A 26,935-nucleotide genomic window follows, 5' to 3' on the forward strand; every position below is an offset into this window, starting at 1 on the left:
AAATTTACTAGTCCATGTATACGTATAATGACTGAAATCGCTAATGTGAATACATTTCTCTTGCTTTCCTTTTCTGTTTCTCTTGTAATTTTTGTATGGTCCTTTTTTACGAACAGAGTTTTCTGTCGTTTGTAGACTGCAAAGCAGTCGTATTTTTTTGCGAACGCGAGTGTGCAGGCGAGTGTAGAAACGGTGAGGGAGGATGGTGACTCTTACACGCCCTGGGGGGGGGGGGGGGCGTGTGAGGGTCGTGCGCTTCACGAGCGAAGATCAAGCTCACGGCATTTTTCGCCCTCCGAATAGGGACCCAGAGTAGAGGGGGCTTTCAAAACATAGTTTTCCACTGCGTTTGGATAATGAGTAACCTTATTTTCTTCTGGAAGTGAGGCTGCTGTTGGACATATGCCGGAATATGAGTGGTGTACGCGTAACAGAACATCTCATACTTCAGTAAAGTTTTCAAGAGTTCAGTCATTCCATCAGCTGTCAAACCCGTTGGGAAAGCGGTTAGTCTTCAAAGCCTCAATTGTCTCAAACCTTCAATATGAAGGACAGACAGGTGACACAGGTCCTGGCATGTCGAGAGAATCAATTATCTTAGGGATCTGGGACCGAGTTGTCCTCTCCCGAGTTCCTCTCAGGCACTCAGCAGACACTCCACCACTCCACCACTCCACCACGCCAGCCGGCCCACAACAATTTCAGGAACCAAATGTGACCTCGTTTGCCTTCTTGTGCGAGTTATTAGGAGCTGTATTTCCTGAGCAAATTTGGTAATCAGGTATAGTAAACTCAACCGTCTGATTTATCGCCGTATTTTCCTTTTTTTAATCTGCAAAATTGAAAGTTCAGGTACAAAAACCTCGCTCCTTTTGCAGCTTCCGACTGTTGGAAATACAAATGTAAGCTAAGCCTTTACATGTGATAATAGTGTAGAAATCTGTTAATACTTCGCTGAAATTATATTTTAAACGTTTTAACGGTTTTGACCCTTCTGTTGATAAAGTTATTTTGATTAATACTCCAAAGAACTTGCAATGACAGAGTTTCACCTGCTGTTGCATATTGATAAGTTTAATATAGCACTGGAGCAACACCGTGTACACGCTACTTATGAAAATGGCAATTTTCTTCCTCCAAAGGTGTTATCATCAGTAAGTTTTTAAATAGATTACAACAGTGGTTGTTGCAGGTTCTTTAAATTTGTAACTTACAGTGATTATCATTATAGTGCATGGGGACAAAATGGTGTAAGGCCAGGTAATCCCATGTATTTGCATGCCTATATGGGTTACCAGGCTCCCACTTAACCTTTTTTTGCATTGGACATTGAAAAAGTGTGCAAAAATAAAGCCATCTTGAATTTTTACTCTTATGAAATTTTATGCGTCAGAAATATTTACAGTTCAGTATAAAACCTCTATAATGTAAGTAGTTCCAAAGCTCTTAGTTTCTGTTAGGAATAGAATTCTAGTTGAGATACATATATAGTAGCTTGATAGAATTTATGTTATTTTTTTGTCAGGATATCTGTAAAACCTTGAGGGGGCAGTAAAACTAGCATTTTCACTCTGCTGAATTTTGTTTTGTATGCGTAAATTTACTTTAGATATGTTTTGTTAAATGTTGAAATTTTTGTCTAAAATTTGCCCGAAATTCTAAAATAAAAAGTGTCTGAAAATGAAATGTGTGAAATTTTTGGCAAGTAATATTCTGCTCTTTGCGTAATGGAATGCAAGTCCATGGCCATGTTAGGGTTACCCTAGCATTATATTCATTGGCCCCCATTTATACACCTGAATGAGTAGAGCGAGGCACTGAGTTATGTCTGATGCCAAAGAACAAAGCACTTTGGCCTAGCCAGGATTCAGACTATTAGGTCACTGCAAGTATGAAATACCTGCAGACCACTCTCTATGAAATGGGAGGTGAGTTGGTCTAATAATTGAAGTCTTTCTTGCAGAAAGGGCATATATAGCATTTTGGGCCAATTTTTACTTTTGCAGGATTGAGCTAATTTTTGGCAGACTGACTTGTTTTGACACGAAAAGCATTGTTGCGTAATTGTTTTTGTCGATTTGCACTTCGTTTTCGAGAAATAACGTCAGTTTTCCAAGGGTATCTTTCTGAGATCTTTCGTTGAGCGAAAAACAAAAGAAACCTTTGTTTTGCTAAACAATGAAGTCACCGAATCGTGGTATTTGCCGCTAGTTTTATTATTGATATAATGACACAATTCTCTTGCTGTTGCTTCGTTAGCGCAACCGAATAAGGCACTGAACCGGCCAGATTCGAGTTTGTTTTGTCGTGACACCAGTTCGATACGAGGTCGATCGATTTTTTTTTTTTTCGGTCTATTTCTCTTCTTCTTTCAAAAATCAAAACATCTATTTAAAAAAAACCGTGCTTTTGAAGCTGCTAAAAGTAACTGTTCAAGTTTGCGCCGCGTCAAAATCGGCCTGAGTTTTTTTACATACATTATTTCTCGAAAATGAAGCTCAAATCAACAGAAACAATTACACAACGATGCTTTTTATGTCAAAACAAGTCAGTCTGCCAAAAATTAGCTTGATCCTGCAAAAAATAAAAATCGGCCCAAAATGCTATATACATGTATGCCCTTTTTGCACAAAAGCCTTCAATTAGTGAGCTGGGCTTCAGATCAAGCATTCTGAGTTTAAGCACTACATTGTGTTGTGTTCTTGGACAAGACAATCAACCCTGACAATGTTTCTTGGCAAATAATAATTGTTGTTTAGACAACCTGGCAATGCTACGGAGTAAAAATTGTAATTGACCAGTACCCAATATAAGAACAAAAGCAAAACACTTTTAATTATCACTTCATTATTGGTACAGAAACTGGACTGTTGGAGGTGTCCCGCTACAGGTCAAAGCAAATCTTTTTTTTTTAATTAAATTTTAATTTAATTGTTCCTCAGTTTCGCTTGGGCATGACACACGTCAGAAGGTATACGGTAACTTAAAAGCCAAGAGCTATAAGCCAGTTATAGGCTTTGGCTTTTCATGAAGCCAAAAATGTGAAAAATTGTTTAGGCTTATGAAGACATGATTGACATGGTTTAGGTTTATGTTGAAATACATGTACCATAGAAGCATTAAAAACCATTTCTTTTTTTTAATGTCTAAACCCTTGGGCAGTGGTCAAATGGTCACTGTTTTGGACTCTGGATGGACTGACCTGGCTTTGAGCCCTTAACAGGGTCAACATTCTGGTAAAATTTCCATTTTCTTCAATAACTTTTCTTTAGAAATGCAGAAACATAAGGAATGCAGATTGTCGATTGACACTACAGAGCCACTAGACCCATGCACCTTGTACTTAGTCATGAACCAAGATGGCATTATTATTTTGTACTGTGATTATTCATTAGGGCACACAGAATTGAAGATTTAACCACATAATTTTAACTACTATATAGAAGAATACATACCTACAGTGTAACAATATAGGTTCAGTTTCACCAGTGGCCAGGTGATTTTTATTTTTCTTTCCATAGTGAATGCCATTGACACTGCCATTCGACTGAAAAAGGAATCAATTTTTTGTTTTGTGTCACAAAATGGAGAACACAACTGACATTGCAATTGATGACTCTTTATACAGGTGAGATGAAAGAAATTATAAACCAGTTATTCTTATTTCTAAGGGATTTCATTAAAGATGGGACACCAGGCAAAGTGACTGATTGTGAGAATGACTATGCCTGCGTGGTTTGACAATCTTCAACATTTTTCTTTTTCTCATAAAGAAGTTCAGTTCAGGAAGATTTTCCTGCCTATAAAGGGCCGGTGCCTGGCCATTCAACCATCAGCTTGTTAGACATCTTTAGCCAACTAAATACATACTTTTACCTCTTTGTACCGTTGTTTGCTGACAAAAGATTTTATATTTGATAAAATATCACCAAAGAGACTTGTAAAGCATCCGTTTCCCAGTCAGTGTATTTTAGCAGGTTTAGACCTGTAAATTGGTCCCATGTACAACGTCTAGGGCATTTTCACTGGATAGTTTGCAGTCTTAGAGTTAGGACCTAAACACAAACTGTTATGGCTGCCTACTGTTCCTTCTCAGCTTTCTTCCTCAAAACATGGCAAGCCTGTAAGGATGTTATTGAATCATTATAACTTAGCTGTGTTTATTTACTCAGTCGTCAGCGATATATGCTTGGTGATGGCGCAATGATCAAAATGGCACAATCTAAAGTGTTTCTCAGTGGGCTTGGCGGATTGGGAGTAGAAATTGGTAAGACACTCTAGCAAATGCTTCAGCTAAAGCTTTTTGTTATGTCATACCTGCCAAGTTTAATGTCTTAGGTGTGAACCTTACATTTTGGGGATCAGAGTCTGATCTCATCCTTACTCTTGCCCTTATGCTTGCCTAGCTGAAAAATAAATCTATTGCAGCCTTAACTGATGCACATTCAAAAACTATAGGAAGATGTTCCGATCCAAGTGAAGAAAAGTCCATATAAAGAAGGGTACCCTTCCTCCAATTCTCTGACTTTTAATAGTTTTTGAAAAGTTACACATCCTGTGACTGGAACTGCAAAATGTTTGAAATGTCTTAGGAAATCTTCTGAATTTTGTCAAAATCTTCAGATGTCTTCCAATATGATCAGGTCTTCTTCGAAAATCCTCCCATGTCGTGCCAGTGTTGAGCTGCGGTCTGGTTGTGCAGGCTTACTGCAACCAGCTCTCCAGGAGCACTATGTGGCCTGACCCAAGCTACTGTACCTACACTAGGGAGTAGCTGTTTTAATAATTACTGATTAGTTTATTGATTTCTTTTCAGCCAAAAACGTTGTCCTGGCTGGAATTAAGGTAAAACTTGAAGCAGTAGGTCCTGAGAAGTAAAAACGATAAAAAACAGTTTCAAAAAAACTGTTCTTTGGCATAGTCAGTTTAGATTCTATAGCAGTGGCTAGCTGCTCTGTTTACAATGGTTTCCATGGCATTATACCTAAAACTTTTTTTTTGGAACTAGTGGGCATTTAAGACCAATATTTAGAAGACTACATGTTGTTTGGACTCCATATTTATTCTTCGAGCACATGTTTCTACAACCCCTATAGGGGGGTACAACAATTCATGCAACGTCACATCCGGGTTACAAAACAATACAAAACGGCTTATCTAGAATGTTTGGCTTGTCACGCAATGTCACGTCCGATCTCTAGTACAAAACGGCTAGTCCAGAAAGTTCAGCTTTCAACATCCTCCACCTCACAACTTGCGGTAACCTGTTGCGACTTAATCAGTCCTTAAAGTAACTTGGTCAGTCCTTAAAGCGACTTAGTCAGTCCTTATAGCGACTTGTTCAGTCCTTATATCGACTTGGTCAGTCCTTATAGCGACTTGGACGAACAATCTCTCTTCCTCTCCAAGTCCTCTGTGGAAGGGTGACTTCAGGTTCAGCTTCTTCATCTTCATCCTCCATCGTCTCGGCCTCACTGTCTAACATCCCACCATCTTGTTCAGTACTCTTTGGTGAGCTTGTAATGGGCGGGAGATTGTCAAATTCAGCACAGAGCTCCAATTTGTACAGTTTGCGAATTGGTCGGGTTAGCAGTCCCGACTTCACCTGGACAGTCGCAGCACGGCATCTTCCATCTCTGCCAAGAATGAGCTGCCAGACAACCCCCATCTTCCAATTTAGACATTTTTCTCTGTCATCAGCTACAAGGACAACTTCTCCTTCTTTTAAAGGATTTGGCTGAGTCTTCCAAACTTCCCCTTGTGAACCCAGCACTTGATGCAAGTATTCTTTCCTCCATATGTCATTCATGGAGGACAGCCACTTTTTTCTCTGTTGAAATTCATCAGAGATGTTTAGTTCTCTTTCTTCTTCCTTGATGTCTTCTCGCGGTGGCAACAGGAACTTTTCAGGACACAAAGGGATAGGAACACCACCATCAGGATTGCTCGACTCCCACAAGTAAGTGATAGGCTGGCGGTTGATGACTTTCTCCACCTCAGTTAGAGCAGTTACTAATTCCTCCCAGGAAAGCACATCATGGCCCAACTAGCAATGTAGCAGGCCTTTAACAATGCCCACTAACCTCTCCCAGGCTCCTCCCCACCAAGGTCCGCGTTCCACCACAAATTGCCACTTCATGTCAAGATTCTTCTCTTTAACCCACTTAGCTGCCGCCACAAAGTTTGATTCGTGATCACTTATGCACAACTGTGGGACACCTCTTCTGTTCATAAATCTCTGCAGTGCCTGAGTCAACGCTTCTACAGACAATGACGTCACAAGTTCCAAATGAATGGCTCTAACTGACATGCAGGTAAATACTACGAACCAGACCTTACTGTTATCCTTCAGGTATAATGGTCCTCCTAGATCCATGCCAGTTGTTTCAAAGGGACGCTTGCAAGTTACACGACACCTAGGGAAAGGAGGTGTCTGTTCAGATGCAGGAGCCGCCAAGAACCTGCTACATTTCCTGCACTTCCGTATCACTGATGAGACTGATTTCTTAGAGCGCAGGATCCAAGTCCCTTGGCGTCTCAGTTCTGAAATAACTGTTGCAGTACCGGCGTGTTGCATTTGTTCGTGAATATGAAGCACCAATTGGTTGACAACACCACACTTCTTAACCAGCACTGGATGGAGTTCCTCAAAGGTCGCCTCCACTTGTTGCAAACGACCCCCCATCCTGATTAATCCTCCTTCCAAGAACGGGTGTAAGGACCGCAGACTAGACTGGCAGTAAACTGGTTGGCTATTTTCCATTGACTCTAATTCCCTCCAGAAAAACTTGCTTTGCACTTGTTTCAGGATGACCATTTTGGCATATTGCAACTCTTCTGAGGTCAGCATATTTTGGGTGCTTTTAGGAGACTTGCGCCAATGTAGCATCCAAGCTACACTTCTCAAAGTGCGAAGGTACTTGCTTGTTCGGGGTGGGTCAACAATTTCCTCCACATATTTTGGTTCTTGATTATCAGCTACGGCCATCATCAGCAATGTAGCATCTGTGTCATTCTTTGGATGCTTCGGCCATTCTGCCTCAGGTCGTTTCAACCATTCCGGGCTGCTCCACCAAATCTTGGAGTCAGACAACTGAGCTACCGTCATACCCCGAGTAGGTAAGTCCGCAGGGTTTTCATCTGTTGGAACCCACGACCACACTCCACCAACAGCAGTAATCTCTTCCACACGGTTAGCGCCAAACACTCCACCCACACGCGGTCCCTGACTTATCCACAAGAGAGCAACACTGGAATCTGTCCAAAGGAATTCATCATCAATCTTAAAGACACTGCTGTACTCCAATCTCAGTGAATTGAGAAGTCGAGCTCCTAGTAAGGCACCAAGAAGTTCAAGAATCGTGTCTCCGTTCGGTGGGGCAAGTCGACATTTCGAAGCAACAAGATTCACTGTTATGTCCCCATTCGTATCTGCAACACGAATGTAGGCTGCCGCAGCATAGGCTCTAGAGGAGGCATCACAGAAAACGTGAAGTGACAGTTTTGTGTCCTTGCACTGAGAGGGTGTTATTCCCAACCATCAGTTTACTCTCAGATGGTTTCCTCCTGACAACCCTTTCAATACTTCTTCAACGCGCCTTCGCAAATCCGGGTTAACTTCCTCATCCCATCCGAGCTTCTCTTTCCAACAGTCTTGGACAATAATCTTCAGTGGAGTGACAGCCGGGCTCACTAGCCCACATGGGTCGTAAATCTTAGACAGACAGGACAACACTTCTCGCTTCGTAAGTTTCTTGGGTACCATAACTTCCAGATCAACAAGTGGAAGAAGTTCATCAGATTTTAAGTCCCAACTAACCCCAAGTACTTTGTGAAGTTGCTGCACTTGGCTGTCTGAAAACTCATGGAGCAGATTTTGATCGTTGGACCGAAATTTCCGCAGGTTAAAGCTGCTTCGTGCCAGAACTCCCTTGCTTCCTTGGTGTTCTCCATTGAGTTCACTGGATCATCCATGTAAAGGTTGCGAAGAAGCTGGGAAGCCATTTGTGATTCACTGATGAAACCCTCTAAATGCTGTTTCGGGACTACTTGCAGCAGAAATGGTGATGATTTGGCACCAAAGAAAACCTTTTTGTATCTGTACACCTCAATCTCCCCTTGCGGGTTGAGCCACAAGAAGCAACAAACATTTCGGTCTTCCTCACGAAGCGACAGCTGCAGAAATGCCTTTTCAAGATCACCTACAACACCAACTTTGCCAACTCTGAAACGGAGAAGTATGCCCCACAACAGCGGTAACAAGTTTGGTCCTTTCTCAAGGGCATCATTAAGAGAAAGGCCTCCTTCAGACTTAGCTGAGGCATCATGCACAATGCGCAGTTTAGTTGTCTCCCAATCAGGCTTAACAACTCCTCGATGTGGAAGATAGGACTGAGGAATGCAGGCTTCTGGTAACAGCTCAATGTGACCCTCTTCAAGGAGTGTTTTTAACTGAATGTCATATGCTGTGTACTCTTCAGGCGTCAACTTTCTCACCATGCGATGAAGCCTTGTTTCACAAAGGGCCTTGTTAAGTGCTAAATGCTTTCGAGCTTGAGGTTTCCAAGGCCACGACACAACATACTTCCCAGATTCGTTGCGTTGGATAGCATTCTTTACCTCCAGCTCAATGTCTCGTTCCAACACTTCCTCCTGTGCAACACCAAGGTGGTCCAAAGTCCAAAAGTTCTGCAGTTGTTCATGAACAGAGGCCTGAAATGCATGGATATAAGCTCTGGCAGCCACACCCGCAAATGGAATGGATCCACTTCCACCATGAAGGACCCACCCAAAAATTGTCGGTGTTCCTTTGAGACCATTCCTCAATTTAATTGTCATACCTTGGACAATGGTGTCATAGCAATCTTCTCCAAACACAATACCAATATTATCTGTACCAGGGCCAGCGAGATCAGCAAGGACTGGACAACCACCAACAACCTCTTGAAGGGCTCGATAGGACTCAGGCTCCACCCTCTCAAAGACACCAGACAACTCATCCATCACTACAGCTTGGAAGGTAAAGGTATTTGGAAGGTTTATTCCTCTTGCAGTCACCTCAACAACATCGAATTCGCCTTCCAGCACATCTCCAAGTGTCTCAATCCGCAAATGATGTTTTCCAACAACTCTCTTTGGTATATTTGCAGCCAAAGATGATGGCATCATGGTAAAGGTGGCCCCAGTGTCACACAATGCTCTTACAGCCACAGCCCCAATAACAACACACACAGTTCTCATCATCACGCCAGCAGTTTTGATGTCAGCATTCTTAGCAGAAGACATTACAGCAGCTGTTGGAGGTTGAGATAACGGTGGCAAATGACTCTGGTTAGCTGGTGTATAAGGAGGGGCAGCAGGATTCCAACTTGGGTGGTTTGGCGGGTTACCCGTACTTGGAGTGGGGTTTTGAACTTCTGGAATTTTCACTCCGCCAGTCTTGCATAGCTGAGGGATATGGGATCCTCGTCCACACTGGCATGGTTTTCGAAACCTGCATGCAGTCATTCGGTGTCCACTTCGAGCACAACGAAAGCAAGCCCTTATTTCCTTCACTTTCTTAAAGCGATCATCAACCGACATAGGTACAGAGCACTGTTTAGGACTATGTGGACCCTTGCAGAAGGTACATGTTACAGATTTAGCCATTAAACCAGATGCAGTTGACAACAAAGGTTTTTCCTTTTCGATAGACTGGTGGTGTTGAGATGGCTGTTCTATCTCAACAGTCTGGTCAGCACTCTCTCGAATTTCCAGTTCCTGTTCCAAAAATTTCAACAGCTTCGAGAATGTTACATCCTCCTTTGATAAGCCAGCTTTTTCTCGGGCCCACACCAATCTCTAATCCTTGGGAAGTTTTGATTCAATCAAAGGCATCAAAAGGGTTCCGTATTGTTCAGTAGTAACTCCTTGTACTTCAAGCGCTCGCACAGTTGCACAAAGCTCATCCAATGCATCTCTCATAGCTTTATTGGATTGTTCAAGTGCTTTCATTTCTGCTAGTTTAGTCATTAGGCGAGTTTTTTGCACTTCATCCTTGCCATAGCGTGATGTCAAGCGTTGTACAGTAACTTCATAGTTTGCCTCTTCAGTTTTGATGTTTGCAATGTGTTCTGCGGCTTCGCCATATAGCAGGGACTTCAAGTAAACAAACTTCTGCACAGTGGGTATTTTAACGTTATCATGTATTGCTACTCTGAAAATGTCCTAAAATTCTGGCCAGTCCAACACATCGCCCGAGAATTTCCTAAGGTCAGTTTTTGGCAACTTCATTTTAGGCGCACTTGACGTATGTTTTGGTGATGGTGCAATGGGTTCAGGCTTCTCACTTGTATTTTGCTTTTGGCTGTTTTTTAACCATAATTTCACATCATGAATTCGTTCTCTTACCATATCGAACCATGGTCCTTGGGCATCCACTTCATCTCCTACTTGCGAGTCATCATCCAAGAGCTTCTCGATTTCCATCTGCAGATCCTCGGCTTTCTGCAATCTTGTAACAATTGAATCGAGTTTTTCTTCCACGCGAGCAATTTCAGGCGAGTCGGACTCAATCATGTTTCTAACAGCGCCAAAATCCCTTTTCATCCAGCCTCTCAACCCAGTGCGAGCTCTCTTCAGCTGATCAATTTGTTTCGTCTTCATTTCGATCGGTGTTGGCAACAAACGAAAGCAAACAACACTCGAGGCTAGCAATTAAACACGTTGCGGGTCACCATGTTTGGACTCCATATTTATTCTTTGAACACATGTTTCTACAACCCCTATAGGGGGGTACAACAATTCATGCAACGTCACATCCGGGTTACAAAACAATACAAAATGGCTTTTCTAGAATGTTTGGCTTGTCACGCAATGTCATGTCCGATCTCTAGTACAAAACGGCTAGTCTAGAAAGTTCAGCTTTCAACACATGTATTCTAATAGCTTTTAATTACCCACCTGGCACTCACAGAGAAACTTTTTTCAATATACTTGTTGAAATGTGTATACCATAAGATGAAATACTTCATTTGATTTATATTAATTAAATAAAAGAACTCATTAAATTGGCAGGTTGAGGCTACAGAATTGCCGAGTTATTGAGTAGAGGACATAATGCTTCCTCCTACCATGCCACTATCTCTGCAATAGACAAGTTCAATCAAAAGGTCATTTATAATTCTTTGCATTCAGTGTCTGTGCATGTAGCATATATGGTTGAATATACTGTATGGTAGGTTCCTTAATTGCCATATCTATTTAATTTATTCAATAGTCAATCACACTGCATGATACCAAGGTTGCCTCTTATCATGATCTGGGAAGCCAGTTTTTCTTGCGAGAAAAAGATGTTAGGGACAAGAAAAATAGGTATTTATCTACTCATTATTACTAATATTATAATAATATTGTTTACAACTTATAGATATCAACTTGAACATGCAATGTGTGGCGTGCTGTGCCTGGCCTTTATGGAATGCTTACCTTTGTTACAGGACTTTATTCAGGAGAACAACAATTAGATATTCGATAACACACCACACAAAAGCATACATGTACCACACAGTCATTTAACATACATGTACCACCCCCCCCCCCCAAAAAAAATAATTTGGCATATATATGTCCACTGCAATAAGGAAGATAAAGTAATATTAATGATGCATTTTTTCCAAAATTAGTAATTTTATCATCTAAAATTTTGCTTCTCCAGAGCCGAGGCTAGTGCTTCACAGCTAGCTGAGCTGAATCCATACGTGAACATTCAGACCTCAACTTCTTCAATTAGTGATGGAAACTTAGAGTTCTTAACTCACTATCAGGTATACTTGTTGACAGTCATAATTTGCTGGTTGGCATCTACATGTACACAAACAAATGTTTGCCCCAGGGTTCTCATTAATTTAGGGAGTAAAGGGCTTGTTCATGAAATTGCAAGGTTCTGAAATGCTATTTTGTGCATTCTCTTGGAGGTATTTCCTAAAAAGAAAATTTGATTTTGGAAAAGGTCAAAATGCCAAGAATATTAATGGGGTTACAAAGGGTTTTTTTTTCAATTTTTATCCTACAGCACTAGTGTAGTTGATAAACATGTTGAATCAGCAACGCATGTCCAAATGGTAAGGAGTCTTGAAACCACAGGCAAGCAGCAGACCCTGAAATCAGTGCAGAACCGATTGCTTTCCAGGGAGACGTGCCCAGAAAATTCTTGCAAAATTGGCCATTTTAGAAATCAATCTTTTTTCAGCAAAATTTTGTCCCCAAAATTCCCATGAAATCACCCGTTTTTTTCTGCAATCTTGTCTCTGAAAATCCCCCAATACTTGACTTTCTTCTGCAACCTATCGGAACCTCTGAAAAAACCTATGTTTTTCCCCAAATTACTCTTTGCACCTTACACACATACACTGACAGTATTATTTCACGAATAGTAGACAGTTCAGAACTGGAAGTACAATGTAGCCATTTTTTTAGCCAGCGGCTGATACTTAATGAGAACCCTGGACATGTTGCCCTTTACATCTTTTTGTCCTGGGTTCCCTAGAAGCTAATGGTATAACTGCCTCTGCCATCGGCTGTCTCGTGAATACAAAGTCATGTAAACTACTCTTTCAGGCAGAATATTTTCCCAGACCAAACTCATGAGCAAGTCAGAGTTTGCCAGCAATATGCCAGCTCTAGTTTGAATGAAGAAGTGCAATATAGTCTGGTCACACACTATCAATACCAGTAAATCACCTGCATGATACTTCAATGGCTACCATTACAGTTGTTTTCTCATAAATTTTAGTGTACAAATTTGGATATTCTCTTCTTTAGTGTGTGATTCTTACAGAGGCTCCACTCAGCTTTCAACTGGCAGTAGACACATTTTGCAGGTCACAGAAGCCAACAATCAAGGTAAATCTTGTCGAGGAAAAGGTTGTTATTCATCGTGGTTGATGCAATAATAAAGTGTATTATCGTTTGTCTCACAATGTAGTCACTTGAGATGTAGATCGCGACGTTGCGACTGCTTACTGCTAGTCTTCTTCAGGTGATAAGGCCGACTGATTGCATGGTATCATTTATATCACAAAGGTCGGCTGTGATTGATGCATTTCAATCCTCCTATTGTGCCATTGTTCCGGCGAGTAGCTGTTCTCTCAGTGGTCCGCTGTTGTACCGTTCTCCTGTTGTTGTGTTTTTTGATTGTGGGCATCCATGCTTCAGGAATTTCAATTCCACAATCCCTGTTGATGTTATTAGGGTGAAGTCTTATGTGAATAGCTTCCTTGACCCTACGTGTGTACCAGTGAGGATCTCGACCAATAAACTTGACCTCATTCCAGATAGGATAGTGGCTGGTCTCATGGGTGTGTTCAGAAACGGTGGAGGTCTGGGTACGGGCGAGTCATACATCCCTGTCGTGTTCTTTGATCCTCTCCTGCGTAGACCTCCCTGTTTCCCCGATGTAGACTTTGCCACACTCACAGGGAATCCTGTAGACAACACCATCTTGTTTAGCCAGGTTGACGGTGTCCTTTGGTCGTGCTATGTGTGACGGAAGTGTTGTGTCAGACTTAAAGACGGTGCAAATGCCTTGTTGTTCTAGGCATTGGCAGAGAGACTCCAAAACGCCTTGGACATAAGGTCAAACGGCAGTGGATTTAAATTCCGTGACAGGCTCTTCTTCTTGGGGTTGTTTGTGCCTTTGTGATCTTCTGTACAAAAGAGGAGGGATATCCGTTAGAAACAAGTACAGATGACAGATGTTTCTTCTCTTCAGCGATTGCTGATGGTTTTGTTACGAGACGTTTAGCGTGGTCGTACAGACACTTCACAATACTGCGCTTTACTGACTGAGGGTGGTGTGAATCATATGCTACGAATTCAAAGGCCAGGTGTTCGAATCTAAGGGAGTACAAAATAAAAAAGTATCTTCTAGTAGTATGGGAGAAGTATGGTAAATGTTGGGGGTTGATATAGGATTCTGGTAGGGGATGGGTAGGTTTAAAGACTTGTGCCAACTGATAAGTGACTTAACTGCATTTCTATTTAGTTTATCAGTGCAGGTGTACATGGAGTGTTCAGCTGGGCATTCTGTGATTTTGGACCTGAGTTTGAGGTGTTGGACTCTACAGGAGAAGAACCAAAAGAATTCTTTCTTTGGAACATCACTAAGGTGCACAGGGAATATCAAAAGGAATATACATGTATCATGAAATTATTCACGACTAAGCAAAAACTGGGACTCTTTTATTGTTCAGTATCAAATATAAAATATTGGTTCCATTCTGCTGTTACCATTTGCAGTACATTGGACATATCTTTTGCTATCATTATATCAATTGAAAGCATTTGTTGAAAAACTGTGTTGCAGGCAAATCCTGGTGTGGTGACAACATTGGACAATCGTATGCATGGATTACAGACTGGTGATAAAGTTACATTTAAAGAGATAGTTGGAATGACAGCTCTCAATGGCTCAGAGCAGACAGTCAAAGGTTAGAAACTTATCTCTGTTCTTAGGATTTTTGGGAGGCCAACAACTGTAACAGTGAAGGTATGTGTTCAAACCAAAGTAACCCAAAGAGCTGGCGTTTTTGAAGCATGAAAAAGGCAGAAGCATACATTAGGTGCTCATACTGGATGGGATCTTGGTTCCTTGCAGTTTATACCCCAACATTTTGTCAGGTTGTGCTAACAGCTTACTGGCCAGTAAACTTTTATACTCCTATTTGGCAAAAGGCTTTGTGACAGTTAAGTGTCTTGCCCATGGACACAACAACTTAGCATCACTTTATCAAAATTCAAACACAGACCAATCAATCCATTGTACTAGGTTTTGCACAGTTTCAAGAGTAGACTTATGTGGGCATCATGACTTAAAGTATGCAGAGAACAGACGTACTGTCAGCCTGTAATAATGACTTGATTATATATAGCAATTTAAAGTGATTTGGCTTTTTCTAAAGTGATATTTATGGATGTTTTATTAATAATTTGCAGTACTGTCCCCATATGCATTCAGCATCTGTGACACCACTGGACCAGAGTATGATGCTTATCAATATGGTGGAATAGCAAGACAAGTCAAGACTTCTTCTTCTTTGATAACATTTGTGAGTGACTGATCAAAATATCTTATTTCATTTATTTATTTGTTTATTTTTTTATTTTTTTTATTTATTTATTTATTTATTTATATGTATTTTTGTCATGTGATGATGCATCTTTATGCACTAACAGATGTTTGAAATTAAGCTTGCAGCTGCTAATTTTATCCAGTATGTCTTGATAAATATAACATCACAACTCTCAGAGCATACTCTTACAACATGCATTTAATAATTGAAACAAGCTCGATGATAGAGGGGAGCATTCATTCCAGAACTGCAGCTGAATAAGGTTGAACACAATTTAGCCCATCCTAAGGAGTTTCACAGGGTTGTTTGCACTTTGAACATCATTACAAAATCGTTTGGTTGGCATTCTTAATATTCTCTCCAAAACAGTGTATGGACCCATTTAGCTACCAGGCAGTGTTTGTGATGATTACATTGTAGGAGGGAAAGGCTTTGATTCCTTTGAAACTTTCTATTAAAATCTGACTTCTCATTATAGTTTAATTATTCACTTTTACAGGAATCACTTGAGACACAGCTTAGGAAGCCAGATATCCTCACAGCAGATCTCAGTAAGATGGAGGTGAGGAGAAATGTTTTGGTGGCTTATCTATCAACATTTACTATTACTTTGTAAACAGTTTAAGGGTCTACTGTATTTATCTCAAGGTGTCTGGGTGATATTAGATATATGTGGTGGACTATGAAAAACCAAAAACATACTTTAGATGAATGAACTAAACTTAGGGCCACATACAATTGAAGGGATTTCTCCAGTTTTAGGGTCAGGAAGAAGTTATTTTGTACAAAGTGTAGCATCTCCCTGAATGTGGATTCCAGAACTTCTCTGGTTGAGAAAGTCCATTCTGTCTTAAAGCTTGCACCATTCTCTATTTTTCAAGGTGCTCAATTAGGAAGGGTCATCTTGTTGTTTGTTGTTTAGGTGCCATTGCAGCTGCACTTTGGAATACATGCTCTACACTTGTTTGAAGAGCAGTATGGAAGATTACCTGAGATCAGGTAAAAATAATTAGATTAATAGATCACCATACAACCATTTTACAGGTGTAGTCAGTGACATGTGAAAGTTACCACGTCAAGTACTGGTAATACTAAAATTATATCATTTTTCATTGTTTTTCCTTCTTTACTGGACTAATATTAGGGCTAACAAATGGTAAAATCAGAGACTTGCAGAGATGCCAAGATCCGTATTTGAAAGTTTGAGAGTGAGTCTTAAACAATAAGGTCTGAGTACAGAAAGAAACACGGAAAAAATCAAGACTACAAGGCTCATTGAAGCATTCCAAGATTTTGAGATCAAATCAAAAGTTTCCAAGAGGGGGGCGAAGCAAGATTCTGTTTTGTGGGTGTGGCTTGAAATTTTTCACCAATTCTAAAACAACACATTGTCTCCTGTCATATCTTTGTGGCTCACTACCCTAAAAGGTACTGCAAAAGCTTCCACTGTGGACCTTTTAAGGCTGAACACCCTAAGGGGTTCCAAAAAGGTACGACGAGCACCCCCATCCTTTTAAATGAGATTACCCCCCCCCCCCCACCGGGCTAAGACCCATGAATTTCTAAGTTCTACATGTATTTGCCACCCCCAATATAGTATTTGTACTACTTGATTAGCTGTAAGTTAATTAGTTTTTAATTCTGTTTAATTGGTTGTAGAGTTAATTAATTGTCTAGTATTGACTAATAAAGTGACTGTGTATTTGGATGTAAAAGAGGGTCATCCTAAAGTTATTACGTTTTCTTTTTTTTATTACAGAAGCAGTAGTGATGCCACTAAATTGTACAAATTGGCAATATCACTCAGCGATAAAGCACTTACTAAGGTTAGCAATGTGCCAATGAAACATGTATCACTAGAAAATGGCTGAGAAACTTATCACATCTTCAATTGATGTTCTTTACCTCTTTAAATGTTTCTCAACTGGTATCTACTTTAAGTAATACATATTGCAAATTTGTCGAAGCAATTTTGGAGCCTGGAATAGCACAATGCATTGCTGAGAACATATGAAATGCTGAAGTCAAATGCTGCTGAAGATTGTAACTGAATAATGGAAATATTGTGTAGGTGCGCATGCACTCAAAACACTGTGTGATGAAGAAGAGTAGCTTTTCAAAATAATTTTCTAAGGTCTAAAATGGTGGTACATCATGTTCTTGTTTTTCTAGGCAGACAGTTTAGATGAAAAACTACTTTGCCATTTGGCATTCACATCACAAGGGTGTTTTTCACCCCTAGCAGCCTCTCTTGGTGGAATTGTAGGCCAAGAAGTGTTGAAAGCTTTGACTGGAAAGTACACTCCTTTAAAACAGTGGGTACGTATAAAGATTAAAAACTATAACAAAGACAACAAACCCTTACACAAAGTAGGAGAATGTACATACCATTGACCTGCCTCTCCTTGCTTATCATACACTTGTGCTTACAGTTCATTAGGCCAATTTGTAATTAGGCGGCATCATTTTTGTACAGACGTGTGGTTGCTAACTAAAGATTCTTTTTCTTTTTTCCAATACCCTGATAGACTTCATGGACTGATACCTCCCATCAAAACTCATTTTATTAGACACTGTATGTCTTTTTGTCATTGCAGTGATTTTCCATACGGATGTAACTATGTAACAATAGCTGTCATTCGACTGGAAAACAGTTTTGTTCAAATGTGTTACAATTACGAGCCATACCTTTGACACTTAACATTTTTGACAGCTCCCTTTTGAGTTTCATCTGTTTAGACCAATAAAAATTAAAGACTTTTAAAGTGATACTATGATCAAATTTTTACCCCTTGATTTTTTTTGGTGTATCGCATAGAATGGCATGAAAGAATAAAAACGCTGTTTACCGTTTGCAAATATCTGCATTCATTCCAGAGATATTTAAGTTCGAAAAATGTGTAAAATATGCAAATGAGATAACTGATGACGTCATATACTCAACCCAATATTATATCAAGTATATAAATAGAGCTATCTTGGTCAATTTCTAGCACAGACCACTGAAACTTGGAAGGCTAATAGTTCTACAGATAGCACACCTACAGCAGTAAAAAATTCTGTTCCCATGGCAACTCACTCTTTTCCAGTCCCCACCCACTTGATTTCAATATTTTAGTGATTTTCAGCTCAAAAAATATTTAAAAAGGCCATGAACTCGACCTAACATATTCATATGCTTTCTGGATCATGCATATGAGGCACCATTAGCAAATATCAAAATGGAGTGCCAAAGGTGGCCAGAAAAGCCATTGATATTGGGGAGGTCTGGAACCCAGTATGTTGCCATGGTAACAAAACTGTCAAGCTCATATTGTGGAGCACATTTAGTAGAATCTTCCTGCAAAGAATCAAACATTTCTGATGCAAATTGGCTGAGATATCTTTCTTCATTATATTTGATGGAAATTTGGTTGAGTGTATGACGTCATCACTTGGCTAATTTGCATATTTTAAAAACTTAAATATCTCTGGAACGAAAAGAGATATTTGATAATAGTAAACAGCGTTTTCTTCTCGTACAGACTACTTGTTTATGTTTTAAAATGGCTTAGATAGGAAAGATGGGATTTTCGTCATAGTACCACTTTAAGGGTGGAGTTAACATTAGACTTTTACTGGAAAATCGATCAGAAACCATTGAAATGCGTGCGAGATGTCAACATGACAACTTTTGTAATGCCGATGATTATAGGACTCTGTGTATCACTCTTTCTGCTGTTCTTCACAGCTCTATATTGATGCTACTGAAGTGCTCAAGGGGCAGGAGAAGTTAGAGAAGACGTCGTTTTTGCCCAGGTTTGATTGATGTTCTTGTTTACTAGCTGAGAATATGCCTTACCTTAGGTCCTTGTCCTGTTAGTCATTCTCTTTGCCTACCTCTAGCCCCCGTCGGATTTAAGGGCAAATGCTCCCCCTGGCAAGATTTTGGCGGCCCGTTGGCTATCGAATATTTACGTCGCAGTTATTCAGTCAGTCAACTGACCAGGCAGACAGACACCCAGTCCTTCGGTCCGCCCTTCCATCTGTCTTCTCGTACATCCATGCTACCAATCTTTCGGTGGGCTGTTCGTCATAACGAGATTCCACTGGATACAGTATTCTCATTTCCTTTCTAAACGAAGCTAAATGTAACACCGACTTAGGTTAACTAATTAACATTCTGTGTATTTTTTTTTCCAGACAAGATCGATATGATTGTCTACGCATTTGTATCGGCGAAGAATTACGTAGTAAACTGTCAGATCTGAAGTTGTTCATGGTGAGATACACTTTATTTATTCTATGCAATAAAACGCTCGACATGAAGTTGAGCATCACTTTGCAAGGCACTTCAACAAGAAGTCTGTCTCAGTCAGGTGCTGACAAATAACATTAGAGAACTTTTTCAAAGTTCTCACATTTGTATAGCGTTGTTGAAAGTAATTGTTTGTAGAGGAAACAATCGTTTGTTTTTATCATTTGCGTGTGGTCGTAAGACCAAAACCTAATGCATCCACCAAGGTACTACAGTAAGTCAAATCTAGAAGCAGTATTAAAAAGTTAAGGGAGTCATTCTCACTCGCGGCAACATTATGAAATGTTTTTGGAGTGGAAAAATTCTGATTTTCTTTAAGACTATTTCTACTTTTTGCAGGTAGGATGTGGTGCTATAGGATGTGAACTTTTAAAGAATTTTGCTCTTTTAGGAATCGCAGGAAGTCCCAGTGGCAAGGTATATCCATTGTCTTATTATTATTTCAGTCGTTTGTAGTTTGTGAATAAACCTGCCTCATCCCCTCGGGTACTCCCCGTAAAATGTGGTGGGGAAGAGCGGCACTCACACCTTTAGCCTGCGCGCAGGCTCACCTTTGAGCCACATGTGCAAGCGGCGAAGAGCAACGCGATCCGGCGGGAGGGAGTTTGGTGAAATTTCTCGTCTCGCGGCTTCGCCGCTCGATTTCGCGCGCCCGCTTGTGCTCCAACGTGAGCCTGCTCGCAGGCTATCAGACCTTGATCTTGCTATATTTCAGACCAAAGCAGCATGTGATTTTCCTTACCTATTTAGACTCGAGCCAAATTCGATGCTTTATTTCAGACCAGACCGTTAAATCAATACTTCGCCCAGGAACTGTTTCTGTAGCCATTTGAGAAGGGCTTCAAATGAGTTCCTGATGTTAATCAAACCCTGCACTGATCACGCGATCAAAAATGTGTATTTTCTAAACACTTTTCTGAGCAATCGTTGTCCTAGTTCGCACCAAAACTGCTTGAAAATCATACCCATGGCGCTATCCATACCTCTAATAGAACTTAAAAAGGGACTCTCATTGACCCTGGTTACTTTTTGAGTCACATCCAAAGCGGCTGGCGTGCGATTACAAACGGCTGTACTCTAAGGCTAATTGGTTTGATGTTAGCATGTCATTTTTTTTAGTGTTGTTCAGTAATTTTGAACGAAGCTCTATTTTTATTTGCCCCTTGTAGATGACCGTCACGGACAATGACCTCATAGAAAAGTCAAATTTGAATCGTCAGTTCTTATTTCGGCCTCACCACATCCAGGTACGTAAGAAAGGGCTGTCTTAGTTTGAATTTCAGCTTTTAAAATCTTAGATTCCATAGAACGCTGATGAGCTGTGAGTTGACGAAGAATCTCGATCAGACGGCCGGGGAACAAGCTTGTGACGGGCTGCCTATTCTAGGTGTGGGGTGTGGTTAAAAAAATTCAAGTTACGCGTTTTGCGGAAATTTGACAAAATTCCAGGGGTCTCCCTCTCTCGAATGTTTTGGCGACGCCGTCTCAGAGTCTTGATTTCTTTGCTTTTTCAAGGCTAGGAGATCGAAGATTTTGGTTTCCCCCTCTCAGACGAAGATTTACATTCTCTTATCCTAACATAGCACTAGTTTTCGCGAGTGTCACATCAGCGTTACCTTGTTGGAGTTGGTTGTGTTGTCTAGTAACGTCTTCACCATGTACTTCTCTTGGTTTCAGACTTTGATTCATAATAAAGGTAACACGTGCGTTGCCTGCGTGATCTTAACGAGGAAAAGTGTTGCAAACGCTTAATCGTTGTGCGTAATAACCTTTGTCCTTTTACAGAAACCCAAATCTGTGACGGCTGCTGCATCTGTTTCCTTAATAAACCCAGGTAAGGTGGCAACAGATCTGCAGTCAGTGTTATAGCGCTAGTGATATACTGATACACCGCCGGAATTAACATGCATATGTGTCACTGAATGGAAATTATGTTTCCCGGGCCATTATCGCACCTATGTTAAGATTAACAGCATTGGCATGAGATCCAAACCGGATCAGTGACATTCGTCGTCAGTCATCATTTTGTCGAATCCTAGCGTATAAGAGGGAAGCCATTTTAAACGCGTGGATAAATGAAAAAGGTCGTGTTACACGAGGCAATTTTTCTTGCATTTTGCAAGGCAATGTAATGCCATCACGAGACAACGTAATTTGTCACTGAAAATAGATCATCGGATCAATTTGATAAACCTTGCTATATTCCATCCTGGGGGAAAAGCAATACACCTTAACAACTTCACTTGGCCTGTGTACGAATATATGTGACTTTCTTGTTCTTCTCCTCTCAGATGTGTATGTGGACCCACATCAACACAAAGGTAACATATGCATTTTTGAACTCCGACCATCAGGGAAACGAGTACCCGAAGACCTTCTGATTCTAATTAACCAATCAGAAATAGAACGAGCTTTCCCGAGGTTATAACGTCCGCTTATCGTGATCGGGACATGTCGTGTTGCTTAGCAACATCTCTGGCCAAAACACAAGGGTACAGTCAACGTTCTTAGTCTGGGTTGCGGCCGAATACGCCGAGTAGATTGGTTCCACAGTATTGAGACCTCCATGAAGAGGGACTTGACCAAAATGACTTAATTCGTCGATGTTACACGACAGACCTCCTTTGTAAAAAAAAAAAGTTGAGCGTTATGTTGTAGTAACAGGCAACAAAACTGGTCAAAAGATATCGTTATACTATAATAACACTGCTGTTAATAAAATCTTGAGGTAATTCCTAGTAGCTTCGGTTTTTATGATTACTTGTTATGTAACTGCATGGTCTGATTGGTTTTCACGGTTCTTCTGTTCTGTTTTCACAGTTTGTCCAGAAACAGAAGAAGCTCTGTACACGGACGAATTTTTTGATTCTCAGGATCTTGTGGTCAATGCTCTTGACAATGTAGAGGCGCGGCGATACATGGATAGGTAAGTTTCATTCATCCCAGGTTATCAAAATACAATTCATGAAGAAATGTACCGTCTTCACCATACCTTAGAGATTGGCCTCTAGAGTGTTCATTACGTATTTTACGATAACGGCAGAAATTCTCGCGCGCTCATTGGTTAATTTTTATTGTCAATAAGCGGACAGACACATGAATTTATAATTTATGCGATGCGTCAACGAGCGAGAGCAGAGGATTTGTTATCGTAAAAAACAAATTGATGTCACTTTTTAATGCGTCTGTCCTGTTATTGACAATGAATTTCGTCATCACATTGTCAAAGTAGTCTGCGGATCCACAGCCACTTTGACAATGTTATGACGAAATTCATGATCAAAAACAGGACAGACGCATGAAAAACTGACGTCAATTTGTTAAACTGACAATGTGCCGTGAACATCGAAACACCTTTGCCGCTATTCACACTAAGTAGTCTTCCGTTAGTGTAGTGCGTCACTTCTTGGGGGCTCGATCCTGGGGTAAAGTTACAATGATATTTGTACTGTTTTTTTTTTAGCCGGTGCGTGAGTACCCAGAGGGCCCTGCTGGAGTCAGGAACCATGGGACCCAAGGGACATGTTCAGGTGAGAGCTGGGGTCAATACCTGATATTCGAGCAAAAGGCAACTTTTCATTAACTAGGTATAACCCGTAGTATTCTCAACTAATAAACTTGTGGCCCAGGCAAGCTTTGATTGCCGGTCTAAATCGGGGTGGCCATTTTGGTTTCGAGACAGGAAAAGGCAGAAATGGTCTTTGTTTTTACGATCGACTTAGGCACTACACAGGCGCTCTGTGAACTTGTCAAAGTTAAATTCTCTTTGATGGTGGAAAAGCTGAAAGAGTCTTCTATCTGAGAGACCTAAAAGCAGACAATTTAGGTGAAATCAGCGCGACGAAAGTTTGTAATTATCTACCCATAGGTCTTCGGGATCAAACTATCGTGTACCTTCCTTGATTAACTATGATTCCCGTAGGCTCTGCCAGACGGTTTGCCTTAATATGTTAACCTGTTTTGTCAACAGGTCATTGTTCCTCATCTTACAGAATCATATGCCAGTCAGGTATGTAAATACTTTCCGTTGAAATACATCGCTTTTTGGTTACAGAAAAGGGAAATAAAATGTTACTGTAGAATAACGTTATAAAGATATATCATGTTGTCTGAAAATGTCTTCTTTCGAAAACCGCGGGCCAAGTCAAGCTCGTTCCCAGGGTCTCTCATATTCCCGCCCTACCGGGGTGAGAGAAGTATGAGACCCTGAAAACGAGGTTGGGGCTAAGTGACGGCGCATGATGGTGTCATGCTTGTTTTTGATTGGTTCTTTTTCTATTCACAGCGAGATCCTCCAGAGGAAGACGTGCCGCACTGTACACTCAAGTCGTTTCCAGCGATTATAGAGCACACAATACAATGGGCCAGAGATAAGGTAACGTTGTTGTGTTGCCCTATACCTGCCCATAATGATATTGGGTTTTCCCTGAGTAATAGTCGTAGTAGAATAGGAGGTATATGATACTGAAATCGAAGAGTACTGTATCGCACTCTAGCTTATCGATCATGCAGGTGGGTGACGTTTTAAGAAAGGTTATATTACGTACGGGGTGGGATGAGAAGCTAAACCTGTTTAATTTAACTCTGATCTTTAAGACCACGGTAATATATAATTTTACTTTTCACTATTCATCTAATATCAAATTAGTCTGATTTTGTATTGAGTTGACCAAGATTTTTGCCTCTGTAGTATTTTCTTTTACTTCGGAAGGGAACTACAACAAGCCCACAACGTTTCCTACTTTATATTTGACTGAACTAACCAATTGTGTGTTCTCTATTTTTTTTTAGTTTGAAAATTGTTATACTCAAAAGCCTAGATTGTACATGACATTTTGGTCAACAAATGGATCTCCAGAACAACTTTTGGAGGTAAGCAACTAACTTTCATTTATCTAAATTAAGCAGCTATAAGCGTTAGGTGAACCTACAACGTATCAGTAATGCAACGTGGGATAAGGTCATGAAATTATTACCATCGAGGAATTTTTTTGAGAAAGTCATATTATTCGATCTTTTTTTATCAGCACACCGGAGTATCAGGGAACAAAATAGGCTCTAATTTACTGCCAACCGCATTAAACAATGAACGTTGTGAAAAGACAAAGATAAGAGAGAAAAACGTGATTATAAACTCTCATTCCTTCTCTTGTCTAAAAAGTAGAGGCCTTGTGCGTCATAAGTTTTAGTTTGGACCTACAATCAGGAACAAAAGTGTTGAGACATTTTCGAAATGGGACGTTTTCGAACCGAGATCCGCACTCCCCTTGATAAAAGAAACACGTTTTTCGTCAATAGCTACCCCTCACCCCCACCCCAATTTTATGTTGAAACAGGCTTTGGCGACGCGTGATTACAACATTGGAAAGGGTGGAGGTTGCCAAATATGAGGAGTGTAGGTAGGACAAATTACACTTGAAGGGAGAAAGTTTGTTTTCGGAAAGTGTCTCAACTACCTTTTTCCCTGATTGTAGCTGAGTTGTCAGACCCCTTCTAAGTCCGATCCACGCATTTTATATTTGATTTTATTGGGGAGGAAATGTTTGGTCCTCGGCTGTAAATTTGGCTTGCCTCCGTACACAAGACTCCAGCAAAGAAATAAAACTGAGGAGTAACATGTTCTAATACAGTGGATGTGGCTTTTGCTGATACATTGTCTTGTTCGGTTTCTTTTGTAGACCCTTCAATCTGGAAATGAACCTGAAGGCGTTTATCGGGTTATAAAACTGTTAAAACGGCGACCTTTAGACTGGGCGAGCTGTGTTGCTCGTAGTAGAATAGAATTTGAGAAGTACTACAACCACAAGGTGAGAGCTGGTCCGATGATGAACAAAATGGCAGGAAAAGACAAAATGGCAAGAGAAAAAGAAAGTTCACGTTAGCGCAGTCGAAAAGGGTTGTGCTGAAACGACTGGTGGGGGTCGGGGTCGGGGTCGGGGTTTTTCTTTCATGACTGTTGTGCGAGAGGGTTTTTTTCTGCGATACATCTGGGCTCCAAGATTTCATCCGATGACTTTGTGAAATCGGTACAGTGTTATTTAGAGAGGTCCATCGTGCCGTCGCTTGTCACCTGTTTCCGTTTCGATGCGTCGCATAAAACGTCTAGGAGTATTTCTACTCCTTGTATGGGTTGATTGTCCATTGATGGTTTACCCTTAGCGTAAATTCGCTGGTACCTCTTTATACACCTGAGTGAAGAGGTACACTGAGAATGAAGTGTCTTGCCCAAGAACACGACAGATTAAATGACCCAAGCCCAGGTAACTCGATCCGGAGTCTAGTGCGATCGCAGGTTTGTGTAGTTTGAGATTAAATAATTCAACACAGAAGGACAAACACTGTAAACAGAAAATCTCACCGAAACGTTACAAAACTGAAATCAAAATTCTCGTTAATCCTATAGGTTGGCTTAATCGGGGTTTGAACAACACGGCAGAGAATGTTAAATCTGTTGTAATTTTCATAAAATATTTAAAATTTTATTTTCTTCTAGGCCAAACAATTGCTCCATGCATTTCCTTTGGATACAAGGGTCAAGGATGGATGTAAGTTAATTACGAGTAGTGCCATTTCATATTAGTTCTTAACTTACCTAACTTTTAATACCCACAATATCCTCTCCATTTTCAGCGCTGTTTTGGCAAAGCCCCAAGAGACCACCAATACCACAACAGTTCAGCACTAAAAATGAATTGTAAGTGCTTTCTGTTTGATTGAATATTTCGCTTAACTATAGTCCAGTATTTTGCTCTTTTATACCCCGTCCACACCAACTTGATAAACGTATTTACATGTAAAAGTGGTTTAAGTAAACAAGGTTAAAAATTAGTTGCTTATACTGTGCACACCCCACAACTAAACAAGCTGAAAACCTGTTTGATTGAAGTATAGCTTAATATATTAGCCAGATGGTTTGAATTTTTTTTCTCAAAATGACTGCAAAGTGGAATGGACAAATTGAAAAAACCTCAACCTGATTTAGCTCAACTAGTTTAGTTGATGTGAATTGGGCATTAGTGTGAACAAATTTCCTTTGTGTCATTCAAGGGTTAGTTTAAATGAGGAGATTACATCAATTATGCAAACCATGTGCGTCAGTTTGAATGACTCGCTTGACTGACTTTCAAATACGGCGAGAGCCGAGCGAAAAATGCGGTTAGACTTTTAACTTTTTCTTGCTTCTTATTTAGTTCCTTAATACTATAATGTCATAAGAAATAAGCACCTTATCATCTCTTGGTGGAACCCTATATTCTCCTAAGGTGAATCACAAAGAAATGTACTACAAATACTTAGGAGAATTTTGATGATGAGCTTAAGTTTTCTGTGTTTGTTTCTCTCCTCAGACATATGCTTTTCATAAAAAGTAGCAGTAAACTTCACGCTGACACTTGTGGCGTCAAGTACACAACACAGGTTTGTTAAAATGGTATCACAGCTGTCTAGTGAGCTTGTATATGTTAAGGGACAATGTAATACTGAATTCAATTCCGGTACTCATCCTATTAAACATTGGTAGATTATGAGC

At 40.4% G+C, this 26,935-nt stretch overlaps 1 protein-coding gene across 4 annotated transcripts in view; it reads left to right on the forward strand.

The window, feature by feature from the left end:
- Positions 1–638: 638 nt before the first annotated feature.
- Positions 639–26,935, forward strand: part of LOC110052893 (ubiquitin-like modifier-activating enzyme 6) — a 32,124-nt gene continuing 5,827 nt past the window's right edge. The window contains exons 1-31 of one of the 4 annotated variants that reach the window (XM_089275506.1): positions 639–781; positions 879–902; positions 3,163–3,236; positions 3,522–3,628; positions 4,173–4,267; positions 4,817–4,845; positions 11,258–11,352; positions 11,696–11,804; positions 12,802–12,882; positions 14,024–14,146; positions 14,345–14,468; positions 14,974–15,086; positions 15,610–15,672; positions 16,033–16,109; positions 16,870–16,936; positions 17,283–17,429; positions 18,841–18,908; positions 19,293–19,371; positions 19,747–19,824; positions 20,577–20,654; positions 21,193–21,241; positions 21,699–21,728; positions 22,228–22,333; positions 22,871–22,937; positions 23,378–23,416; positions 23,693–23,782; positions 24,199–24,279; positions 25,086–25,214; positions 25,901–25,952; positions 26,038–26,101; positions 26,754–26,823. In XM_089275506.1, the coding sequence (XP_089131632.1) occupies positions 3,585–3,628; positions 4,173–4,267; positions 4,817–4,845; positions 11,258–11,352; positions 11,696–11,804; positions 12,802–12,882; positions 14,024–14,146; positions 14,345–14,468; positions 14,974–15,086; positions 15,610–15,672; positions 16,033–16,109; positions 16,870–16,936; positions 17,283–17,429; positions 18,841–18,908; positions 19,293–19,371; positions 19,747–19,824; positions 20,577–20,654; positions 21,193–21,241; positions 21,699–21,728; positions 22,228–22,333; positions 22,871–22,937; positions 23,378–23,416; positions 23,693–23,782; positions 24,199–24,279; positions 25,086–25,214; positions 25,901–25,952; positions 26,038–26,101; positions 26,754–26,823 (2,247 nt within the window). In that variant the 5' untranslated portion in view covers positions 639–781; positions 879–902; positions 3,163–3,236; positions 3,522–3,584. The remainder of the gene's footprint in view (positions 782–878; positions 903–3,162; positions 3,237–3,521; positions 3,629–4,172; positions 4,268–4,816; positions 4,846–11,257; positions 11,353–11,695; positions 11,805–12,801; positions 12,883–14,023; positions 14,147–14,344; positions 14,469–14,973; positions 15,087–15,609; positions 15,673–16,032; positions 16,110–16,869; positions 16,937–17,282; positions 17,430–18,840; positions 18,909–19,292; positions 19,372–19,746; positions 19,825–20,576; positions 20,655–21,192; positions 21,242–21,698; positions 21,729–22,227; positions 22,334–22,870; positions 22,938–23,377; positions 23,417–23,692; positions 23,783–24,198; positions 24,280–25,085; positions 25,215–25,900; positions 25,953–26,037; positions 26,102–26,753; positions 26,824–26,935) is intronic. The other 3 variants (XM_089275508.1, XM_089275504.1, XM_089275507.1) reach the window with 3 other exon arrangements.

The sequence above is a fragment of the Orbicella faveolata genome, unplaced genomic scaffold, assembly GCF_042242905.1.
Source record: "Orbicella faveolata isolate gen_17 unplaced genomic scaffold, um_ofav_v1 contig_36, whole genome shotgun sequence".
NCBI lineage: Eukaryota > Metazoa > Cnidaria > Anthozoa > Scleractinia > Merulinidae > Orbicella > Orbicella faveolata.